At 38.9% G+C, this 11,847-nt stretch overlaps 1 protein-coding gene across 2 annotated transcripts; it reads right to left on the bottom strand.

Moving 5' to 3' along the window:
- Nucleotides 1-188: 188 nt before the first annotated feature.
- plgrkt (plasminogen receptor, C-terminal lysine transmembrane protein) lies at nt 189-10,757 on the bottom strand. 2 transcript variants are annotated; one of them, XM_069703337.1, is made up of 5 exons: nt 10,640-10,756; nt 10,201-10,306; nt 3,603-3,733; nt 1,975-2,084; nt 189-1,355 (listed from the first exon to the last, which is right to left on the bottom strand). In XM_069703337.1, exons 2-5 carry the CDS (start codon nt 10,279-10,281, stop codon nt 1,228-1,230), a joined length of 450 nt encoding a protein of 149 aa, XP_069559438.1. In that variant the 5' UTR covers nt 10,282-10,306; nt 10,640-10,756; the 3' UTR covers nt 189-1,227. The 2 variants fall into 2 exon arrangements, with proteins under 2 accessions (XP_069559438.1, XP_069559447.1); XM_069703346.1 differs by lacking the exon at nt 10,201-10,306 and having other exon boundaries at nt 10,640-10,757.
- Between the last annotated feature and the right edge of the window lie 1,090 nt (nt 10,758-11,847).

The following is an 11,847-nucleotide window of genomic DNA, read 5'->3' as shown; positions in this document are numbered from 1 at the left end:
ACTTGGGGCTATTTCTTTCCTGTAGTAACGTTAGGCTAATAGTGATGAGTGCGAGTATGCACACGTGGCTCACGTTATCTCAGTTGGAAGATTAAAAAAAAGTCATTGCACAGATTTTGGTTTGGTGTTAGGTTATTGACTTTCGACATTTTTCTTACAAGTATCACAAAAGACAATTTGAGATGCTAAAATCTGCGACATGTTTTAATGAATTTACAAATGTAGTTTTGTCAAACACAAGTTAACATTATGGTAAATACAGAGTGTATAAATATCAGCACCTTGTAATTTTTTACATCCACATAGTTTTGGTATAAAGCTCCTTATATATATATATATATATATATATATATATATAAATTCTGACAAATAAACTCATCATATTTAATAAATGTGAAAAAGTTTTAGTGATACAGTTTGAAAAAATGACCATCCTTAGTTGTGCAGGAAAATGTTGAGATTCATTACAACTCGTGTTTCATGTGATGTTTTTGATAGTAACATTAACATTAGCTATTTATGTTGTAATGCAGTGTATGAGTTACCTGCCTGGCAGGACGCAGCAGAAATCCTGTGGAAATTTTAAAACCTGAGCAAGTTCCGGTCACCCGGCAGGTGATCAAAACAAAGCTAAAAGCCAATTAACTTGCGCTGGACTGTATGTGTCTACTGGTGACAAGCATCACTCCAATGAGCTGTTTAAGCAGCTTTCTTTGCAGATTCACAGATAAACTGATGTTTTATCAGAGTTCTGTTATCCAAAGTGATCCAGAGTGTTTCTGCCCTCTAGTGGTCAGAAATCACTTCATTAGCTACGAGTATGTTCAATAAGTCTTTCATTATTATTATTATTATTATTATTATTATTATTATTATTATTATTTTTATTATGTTCAGGTACCAGGTTTGTTTTTATGATGTACTACAGCATTAGTGATGTCTCATTAACTGCCTGAAGTATTTTGATTGGTAGTCTGCAGCCGCCAATCAGCATTGAAGATACTTGCTGACAAAGGAACTGGCTACTAATGTGCACAAAAAACAATAACGTCATTACTCCGATCGATATTTCTACTGATTTGACACGAGGTCCATGATATTGGTAGCGGCAGTGCAAAAAAAATGGACATATTAAAAAGGCAGATGGTATTTGACACCCAAAAGAAAAGCAGCACAGATGAATGCACCGAGTGGACGATTCCGATTCAGTCACAACTCACTGTGGCATCATTTCTCCAAGAAGGAGGCGAGGCTGATTTTAGCACGGCGGGCCTTTTCTATGGTATCGAAGGTCGGAACCCCATGAGGCAAGTCCAGTCGGTCGTGTTCAGACGCCATGATACTCTCAGCCTCCCCTAAAGGAGTAAACAAGTACAACGGGTTGTAATTTGGCCAGTTGATGCCTGCTCAGCCAATCATTTCCATTCTATACGTACAGTAGATGTTGTTGTTTTTTTCCCCCCTCTCAAATAAGCAGGTCGAACTGTTAATGTTCTGGTTGTTCAAAGGTAATCATTGGGTTTCTGCCTCTTCAGGTCAGCACTAACGGCAGAGAACAGATCGTGGCTTGGAGGTGAAGTTGAATATATTTGTAGTACAGCCACTTTTAGTATGATGCACATATGAGGTCCAAAAAAACCCAAAAAACAGAGCTGGGCATGTTAGTTATCAATCTACACTTAATGAATTTGATGGATAACTTCCAGAGTTACACAACATTAGGACTGGGATTCAAACTGTTGGCTGACGTGTTATGATACTGTCACCTCATCTGTTTATTTCACATTATTATTCACTTCCAACTCACATCATGTTTATATAGTAAGTGTAATTTGATGGCCTCTGGGTATCACTTTTACCCTTCACATTTAGCATTCATGAGCTGTATATATTAACGATAATAATACCATGAAGCGCCGCCAAGCTAGGTTTATGAAGGTGACGATGATAAACATGACGACTGTGCAGCCTTACCTCTCATACGATAAATAAGAGTCCCGTAGGCGCTGTCCATGTGGAAGGAAAATATGAAGCCCAGAGGAATAATGGGAGCCAACAGAACGGGTTTCTTTTTTTGAATTGCCCTAAAGAAAAATATAGATAAAGAGAAAAACATTTAAATGTCTTTGTTTTGATTCTTCTTCTTCTTCTTCTTCTGTATTGTTTTTTTCTGCTAAAAGTGATTGGGCAGCAAAAACGATATGTCCAAACCTTCCTAAAATAAGCAGATTATTGTATTTACTGATGCCAATAGCACCCTTAATAACTATTAGGTAAGGCGTAAATTGATACCTTAGTTAAGGCAGGATAATCTTTGGATTTTGCTGATCTAAAGTTATTGAAATCATCTTTATGTCAATCTGTTGATTAATCATGCATTTTGTTTTTTACTTTTGTCTTTGACTTAGATTTTACATAAATGCTTATAAATCAAAATTGCCAGAACCAAATATAAACAAACTTAGCGCTCATATTCAGACGCTAGATCCAAGCTTTGTTGAACAGTCTCAAGATGTTCTGACCCTAGTGGGCACTACAAATACAACGTTTATATCGTGTTATCGGCTCCAGGGTTCGTAAAAAATGTGGGTCAGACGATCTAGAGTCATGTCTCAGCTGATGCCTAAAATTTGGCAATGATTGAATAAAGTGGGCGTCGCTTATTATAACAAACCTAAATATTTAGCCATTCCACATTCCAAACTTACATTTTTTTTTAATAAATACAAATCAATCATTCATATGTCCTGTATGACCATTTTTTTTCAGAACATCATATGCATGGTGACAAAATGTTGCCTCACTGCTCAATTCAGAAGTCCGTCACTCTATATTTTTCAAAACATGCAAACTCAGTTAACAACTATATCTCCACAAATATTTACTCAAATACTACAAAATTAAACAGACATTCTTTGGATACTACATATCACGTGTTGTCAAAGGGGTTAAGTTTGGTCAAACGATGAGCCTGCAGTGATATTAAGTATCTTCCTGTAATGTGTGTTTTTCCAAACATTTGCTCAAAATTCACAAAAATATTTGACGATACACCTGGTTCATCCGAATAATATGTGAATTCTTTCCGAATTTTATCACCGACGCTTGCGGCTTTCCTCTCTATTTTCGATCTTATTTTAGAAATACTTTACTTCTTTATATCCGTTATGTGAAGCACTGCATGTGATTCTCTTGCTGTAAAGCACTTTGAGCTGTATTTCTTGTATGAAAGATGCCATACAAAGAAAGTTTACTATTATTATTCTTATTATTGACTACTGTGTCTGACACTTACAAAATGTCACGAATAGAGCTGCACCAGGAAAGGCCACTGACCTACAAAGTGTGATTCATTTAATACCGAGGTTGTGGAGACTCAGTTCGGCGAGGATCATACGTTACACGTCACATGCAGGCCAGTGCAGGTTTTTCTCACACTGTGCATTGTTACTGTGTGTGTGTGTGTGTGTGTGTGTGTGTGTGTGTGTGTGTGTGTGTGTGTGTGTGTGTGTGTGTGTGTGTGTGTGTGTGTGTGTGTGTGTGTGTGTGTGTAATACGTGGACCTGTGATCGCAGCACGATGTGAGCTGTAACAAATCTCACCCTGCAGTGAGTCCCACTGTGGCCACTGCAAAGAAAATGCCAAAGTATTTCAGAAACTCTCTGGACCAGGCGATCTGCATGGCCATCTGTCTCTCTCGCATCTGGTTCTGCATCAGAATCTGACGCTCCATCTACAGAGAGACACACACACACACACACACACACGCGCACACACACACACACACACACACACACGCACACAGACGCACACACACACACGGACGGAAGGAAACCAGAGGCGTCATTAAGCACAGCAGATCTTTAGAGCCCGGCTGTCATGATCATCAAATTTTACACAAAGTCTTTTGTCTTTGGAGTTAAATCAAATGATGTTAATGTCAGTGGACGCTCAACGAAATGCGGCCAGTTGAAAATTAGAAGTCGAAAGCCTCAAGAGATAAACAGGTGGTGGTGCCAATTCTCTACTGTATGCCTTTAAACCATAGCAGAAGCAAATTCTGCTGTGAACTGTAAGTCACAGATATTAAAGCAGTGAGACATACAGACCAACGGAGAGACAAAGAAAGGGTCAGAGGGACGAGAGACAGCCAGTCCGGTTTCACAAACACCGCGTCTCTGCTGATGACCCTCAGCCGCACGAGTCTTTTGTCTGCCGTTTCCTGTCGGACACACACTCACGTCGACATGCGCACACATACATACATCCTGCACAGCAACAGTTGCTGAGCAGGACTGAGCGACACGCTTATTTAAAAAAAAAACATTTATGCTCAAAAAGTGTCAAAGATGAGCTTTTGTTTCCACTGAACAGAAAAGTGACGCAGAGATGACGCAAAGGTTTAAAAAAAAAAATATGGACCATTCAGTCGATGACATGAATTACAACTTGTCAACAACAAACATGCCCGTAATGTGCAGCGTGATTGTTATAAGAGGAAGTGATTACATACGACTCTTCATTAGGTCGTTTTTGTTCAATTTCTGCCTTTTTCCCACTAAAATCCCACTTAAAATTCTGCAAATTACATAAAATTCCTTTTGAAAACTTGACCACAAAAAAAAAAAAAAAAACTGCAAAATCCTGCAGGGACTGGTATGTAGTCATGGAGCCTTTGTATTAATGAGTCAATTTAACAATGTTTTATGAGGGTGTTGGCTACAGCGTGACCAACTCCCAGCTTGAAATGTGTTTAACTTGTCAAAAGGATGAATGAGGGTGAGCACAATCAGGTCAACCCTCCCTCAGAGCCAGACAGTAGGCATGAGAGATGTCTCCATGCTGGCAACCAGTCATCAGCTTTTTGTTGGTAGGAAAGTGGTCATTAGTTATATGACTGGAGCAATAATGGTCCTGAGCAAATGTAATTCATATTTCTACACACACACAAAAAAAAAAAAAAAAGCGATCAGGAATAATTTCATATTCCGATGATATGAAACAAGTCCCCCCCTTTCTGTCACAATAAAGAGTGTTGAAAGGTTTTACCCAGATACCGCGGTTTTCATCATTCATTCTCATATTGATAGACGCATAAATGCATGCACACAGAAAAACGGGAAAACTGATTGTAAAAAAAAAAGTCCAATATTTGATATCGTATTGTGGAGGATTTCTTATTTATCATTCTGGGTTGTTTTTTTTGCGCGTTACACTTCTACAAATCAGAGGGTAGAAATAGCAGAAATTGTATCTGCACTAATCAAATACTTTTGGTGGTTTACACGACATGCTCTGTACTCCTGTTGTGATTAGCGAACTAACGTGCTCAGTGTCGGCCCGATGATTACCTTTAAGAGCGTAATCATCGGGCCGACACGTCACTGGCAGTACAGTAAAAGCCACTTGTGTTAACAAAGCACAATCAATCCTTAAATGGAATCGAACAGGATTTTTAAGTACGTTGTTAGACTGATTGTGGAGGGTGTGATTTATTTCATCAGCGGGACCCAAAATATACAGCCAGGGAGATAAATAACCGTACTCGGCCCGGATTTCCAGTACATATGGTGTGACCCACAGAGCACTGATGTCAACATCCTCATCATCATAGTCAGTCTGGGATGACATGAAGAGACAAGAATATAAATCCATAGATGGGCTGACCAGTGCACTGAAAAACTGCATCATCTGCTTCTGTTTCATGGCCATGACGTAACAGAATGGAGCGACCCTAGATGACTGCAGGGTCCGGGCAGGTATAGTCTGGTGAGGTGATCGGTGGAATCAGCCGCCTGCAGGTGGTGATTTGGGGAGAGTTGTAGCAGCTGCTGAGACCAGTGAGGTCATGGGAGGCGACAGGAGGCGGGGAGAGGTGGGCACCGAACACATGGGGACACGATAACAAACATAACGATGCATTTAAGACCCGTAGAACAGACTGTAAAAATGACTTGCCTTGTCGCTTATAAGTTTCTTAATACGATGCCGTTGTTTGTTGGTTGTGTGTCTCTACCAGGGACAGAAACTGAATTATAACCATCAATAATTGGCTACTGTTGTCATGTCGCTGGCTGTTAATGAGCATAAACTGTACTAAAATGTGAACATCACTTTGGTCAACTCCTGATTGTTTTAAACTTATAAATAAAGTTGATTTTTATTTGATTCAATTCCTGTTTCAAGACATACGTGAAATCATCTGGTTTTAATAATAATTTGTATAACTTTTTCCACAAAACACTTACAATTGGATCTATTCCTTTTGTTTCAATAAAAAAAAAAAAAATTACAGAAAATCTAAATATACTGAATTTCTTTCATCTTTTAAAGAGTTAGAAGCCTGACGACAAGATGTCGATTTCTTCACTTCAAGTCCAATCTCCGCGCATGTGACTTTGCAGGAGGTGTCAGGGTTACACATCACAATGAGCTGCATATTGAACCATAACTGGTTTACAATGTAGTCGTGATGTCCAAAAAAAAATCTAATTGAAGTAAGCAGACATCTTAAATTCAGATTAAAGCATGGAGAATTTTTTTCTCTCTCTCTCTCTCTCTCTCTCTCAAGAGATGAATGTGAAAACACAGTTCATCATTCTGCAGTGTTAAACTTGAACACCCCAGGCAGGCAACAATAGGCAAAACACGTTTTTTTGAGTGGGGAGGACACAAATGAGGTCTCAAACCTCAGCAGCATCAGCACTGACGTAGCTGACGTGTTTCAAACATGTGGGAATCCTCTTGGACATGTAATTCAGCCTCAGTGAGCTCTTTGTCAGAAGGAGCTCTAAACGCCCTCAATTCTACCGCTCCGTCTCCTACCTCACCACACTCACAGTCACTGTCGGGAACAAACTCGTCCAAACCACCAACGCACAAAGCCACTAAATCCACTTACACGTTAACAGATGTGAACACATGCGCTATTAATGATTCAATGTCGTTACATCACTCAATACGTGGTAAAAAATAAATAAATCACAGATGTTGCTTTGCCAGACGGTCGTGCTTTTTGTCAACATGACCGGAAACCTTTTTATTTATTTGACAGAAAAATCCAAACTTCGCAAATGGTAAAACGTCTGCACAAATGCAGCCGCAGGTCATTTGCTCTGGAAGTCAGTGGAAATCGACCTGTTGTGTTGCTGCAGTTTGAAGATGTGTTCTTAAACGTGCGATCTACGTTTAAGAACACTTCGGGGACTTTACATTTCACGAGTGCAAAGTGTTCTGGGTCATTCATATTTTCGTAACACTATAGTCTGTTTGATTTACTGACCAAGAGGACAAAGCAAGTTATGTTTAACCTGCGTGTGACCTTCAAAAATAGGCAAACATCATATCTCTTGGTGGCAACATCACAAGGCAAGAATGGACGAGCAGCTGAGGATTAAACAATGACTCTGAGACGGTGACTGGAAAAGACAGTGAAGAAAAAAGTGAAAGAAAGAAATGAGTCACAGCGAACCCGCTGTGAAGGTGACAAAGTGAGAGCAAAGCCAATCTGAAACCAAGCGGAAAATTCACTGACATTTGTAAAGGCTGCCATACATGGAAAACAGATACGCGCGGATCATCACGGTCTACATAATGGAAGGAAGGAAAGCAGCCGATCTAACGGTGGGAGTGAGAAAAACAGAGCGCAGCGCACACACTGACACTTTTACAAAAGTTTCTGTCTTTGACACACAGAAACTTGTTTCTATGTCCTCATTCACCTTCAGTATTTGTCACTGTCATCTGTGGCCTATCTATCGTTAAGGTCTAAACAACAAGTTACACTGCTTTCTTTTATTGCTCTACCTCTTATCATCCATCTGTTCAGCTTTTACCGTAATTGTTTATATTTTACTGTTTTTCATCAGTTTGTTGATGTAAGTTTTGAAAAAGGGACAAAACAAACTGAGTATTTCTTTTTTTTTTCTCTCTTTTTTTCTGGTATGTTTACATTAAAGTGACTGCAGTGGTCAAAAACAGTGAAATAAAATAGATTAAACAAAAACGTGAAATGGAGGTCTTCGCTCACCGTCTTAACACTCAAACCGCCTGCAGCTCGCTGACTAAATAAAAAGCACAACCCTGTTATTAGCAAGCAAGACATATTCTTAGATATAAATTGAACAAAAACAATACCGCCATCATTCCAAGGCTGCCATTTCCCCTCATTCCACGCGTCACACAATCAGACCAATATCCAGTGAATTGTCGGGTAATGCTTAAGATGGAGGCCACGATAGAAAAACACAATGGACAATGACTTTGACGTAAGAGTCCACAAGGCCATAGCATGGCAGCAGGGATCAATTATCTATGACTAACGCGGCTTGAAAACATTGACAAGGTGTCTTTTTTGACATCTTAATGCAGGAGGAGGAACAGTGTGTAGATATTCTAAAATTGCTGGAGTCGATCTTAGATAATTTGCTGATGTCAAAATACAACTCGAACGCTGAAGAGAAAAGCAGCTAAATTATAACGATATATCACGCCGTCATGGTTCCTTAGAAACTGAAAATTTGAATGGCATTTCTATTAAGAAACATAAGCTATTGTCGTGTATACTTTCAATGTACTTTACGAAGATAAACGACGAGAAATGGATTCATTTTGCGTTCAAGTGATTCCGACAATGTGAATAATAAATATGTGTGGTATGTCGAGCCAATGAAACATTGTAGATCCACCACAGCAAAGTGTAAACGTGTACCTAAAACGCATCCATGAGTGTTGATCCAAATGAGGGGGGGTGAAACTCAATTGTCAAATCTTTGCCATCGCTGAACGATACCAGTCATCATCGACCACATTTACAGCTGGGAGAGCAGGAGAAAATTAAGGGGCAGACCACGCAACAAACCTTTTTGGTCTGGGTCGGGTAATGTCATTGGTGTTATGACAATCACAAATCCCACCTGCTACTCGGTAGCTTGCAGGCATGAATAAATTGCACTAAATTGGCTCCAAAAAGGAAAGGAAATAAACAATCCTTTGTTTAAATGAAAAAAAAAAAAAACTAAAATAATGGCTGCAATAAAAACCTGTGGTCTCTAATTAGAAATGCTAAAACGTGAACTCAGGCTCGTATCTCTGGCTTTGACGCTGCGTGATTCAAGAGAGGAAAAAAAAAAAACATAAAAACAATGCCAGATAGACAAAACAGCCAGAGTTTTCTTTCTGGACCAAACAGCCACAACTTCGGTCCATGTCGTCTGCATTCACTGGCACATTTACCCAATTACCCTTTAATATTACTTCGCCCCATGTTTTCTGTGTTATAATGTGATTAAAGTCATATTATAGGTCCTCATCATGTCACTTGATATTTAGAAGTCTAATTCAAACTGCCATACACCGAAATAGAAATTAACATCTAAAATAAAAAAATTTTTAAAACAACAACAACAAAAAAGCTGCCATATTTTTGGGGGTCACATGGTGTCAGTTGGCCATCCAGCCTTGGCTTATTTACTTATGGAGAATAGCATCAGTCCATTTATTCCATGCGTCTTTGCATTTAAAACTCTGCACACTTGTACACACGTTATGTTTATATTTTATTATACAGTGAGTAGAGTTGAGCTATTTTAATTTATTTTGTTGTGTTTATTTTCTACTGATTCTCTTCTGTAGGATTGTGTTTATTTAGGTGTTTATTGTTCTCGTGCAGTGCCTGAGATACTGTGCTGCTGTAGCACAAAGATTTCCCAATTTGCAATCGATAAAACAAATATATCTTTATGTCCGTCGATTTACTCAAATATTGCACTTTAGTACAAATTACAGGTTCTTTACTCGAGAATATGCGTTTATTCTAATTATTACTGCTCTACAACATTTATCTCACGGTTTCTTTGGAGATTAAGATTTAAAACACTTATAAAATATTATCAAGAATGATGGGACACATATGAAACTACCCGATAGATAAAAAAAAATAGTAATTCATATTAACTTCAGCTCAAACAGCTGAGGCATCAAGTTGTGTTTACACGTCAAGGCATCAACTATTACAACGGTATGCTTTGCAACGAGTACTTTTAACTTCGACTGATTGCGTTTTCCTTATGACGCTGAGCAGAATATTCTCCTGCACTGTGACGTCACTTTCACCACTAAAAGGAATCAGGGGTTTTTTTTTATTATTTATTTATTTATTTTTTTAAATAAGCGTGTTAGAGCGCGTGCACCTTCGCTCACCTGCAGCCGTGCGTTGTGAAGCATGAACTCTTGCTGCTTTTTAAAGTTTGCATCCATGGATTTAGACAGCACGAAGCCCATGTTTTCGGCGTCGCAGCTGCGGAACCTGAAAGACGGCGCATGGTCAGTGTGTTGTGGTAACTTGTCGGTTGTCAGCTTCAGCCTGCAGCTGTTGTCCAGCTTCATTCAAGGCTTTTTTTTTTATTATTATTTTTTTATTTTTAATTATTAGTCTAACAATCGGACGGCGATGCTGTCTAACAGAATATCGTGATATTCAGACGACCGTCTCGTGTTCTGGCTCTCCTTGATAAAGTTAGTGAATTACGACGTGTGCCGGTTTAGCTCCAATGAAATAACTTCCCCTGCTCCTGCTGTAGAGTTTGCGTTTTCAGCTTCATTGGCGACTTGGCTCGCTAGAAATGAAAGCTTTACGTACCTAACAGTACTCTGAAGACAGTAGGTTAGTTAGTGTACGGATGCAGCTGGTCGCACAATCAGGACTGCAGAGTATTCAAGGGGTATGACGCTACCAAAATAAAAGCTGACCGCACCGCCCCGTACGTGTTGTCGGCGGAAGTAAATTAACAATTTACTTCCGGTCAACATTTTCAAAATAAAAAGGTTTACATTTGTTTTTTGGGGGGTTTTTTTTGTTTAAATTTACTGTAAACGACTCAGAGTCCGAGGAAGACTGAGAGGTCACCTGTTCATTTACTAGCCTCTGTTATATGCATCTATATGTTGTTGTGCTTGTAGCGAGCAGACTGCACAGTGTTATGGTTACACTTGGTGGGTTTGGTGTGCATTAGTTGAGAAATGGCTCCCTCTGTTGGTGCAGGAATTGTTTCAGCTTTTTTGGAGGGGGAATTTTGTGTAAATTTCCTGTGGCTATTAGTTAAAAGGTGATTCATTCTTCTAAATAAACAGAATTCACATGGACGATTTTCCCATTCAAAAAAAAACAACCCGTGTTTTAAGTGACAGCATATGAAGTTTCTTTAACGTCCTTCAGTTCCTTTGACATAACTTAAGTTAGCCTAAGTTACATATTTGTTGTAGTTCTAGGCAAGTAGTATTTTTTTTTTTATTACAACATTTTGATAGAGCTGAGAGTAGAGTTTAAAGCCTGCATGGGAATTTCATATAAATGTTGTTGGCTGTAATGTTGAATAGATAATTGATGAATGGATTTTGCACAATCTGAACCTTCGGAGACGACAATAACATTGTGGGGGAGTTAGAATCCTAAGTTGCTTTTTCAACGTAAAAATACATCAGACTCATGTGATAGCATCATGTGGCAGTGACTCATATCAAGCCAAGCTATCGTTTTCTGTCAATGCATTACAACTGCAGCGGGGACTCCTGTTTTTCTTTCACCTTCCTGGAAGATAACCCCTGACTGTCCAATTTCTCAGGTACACAGCCAACCTTAATATTTACTATGAGTAGCCACAATGTCAGAGTATACAGGATGTGCGTAAACAGCTGTCACTGTGAACACAACTGTCTTGTTATCATGTTTTTCTTGTTTTTAAATAATTGACGAGAAAAAAAAAGTATATTTTGTCACATCTAACAACTTAAAAATGAACTGACAAATTAAATTAAGAGTTATCTTGCCTAGTCGTATTTATTTTATTT

Source organism: Brachyistius frenatus, unplaced genomic scaffold (assembly GCF_029030835.1).
Source record: "Brachyistius frenatus isolate BFR_SWC_R1_liver_20210118 unplaced genomic scaffold, ASM2903083v1 Contig_3, whole genome shotgun sequence".
NCBI classification, from domain to species: Eukaryota; Metazoa; Chordata; class Actinopteri; family Embiotocidae; genus Brachyistius; species Brachyistius frenatus.
Note: the sequence above shows the minus strand (reverse complement) of the source record. Positions and strands in the feature narration are given on the sequence as shown.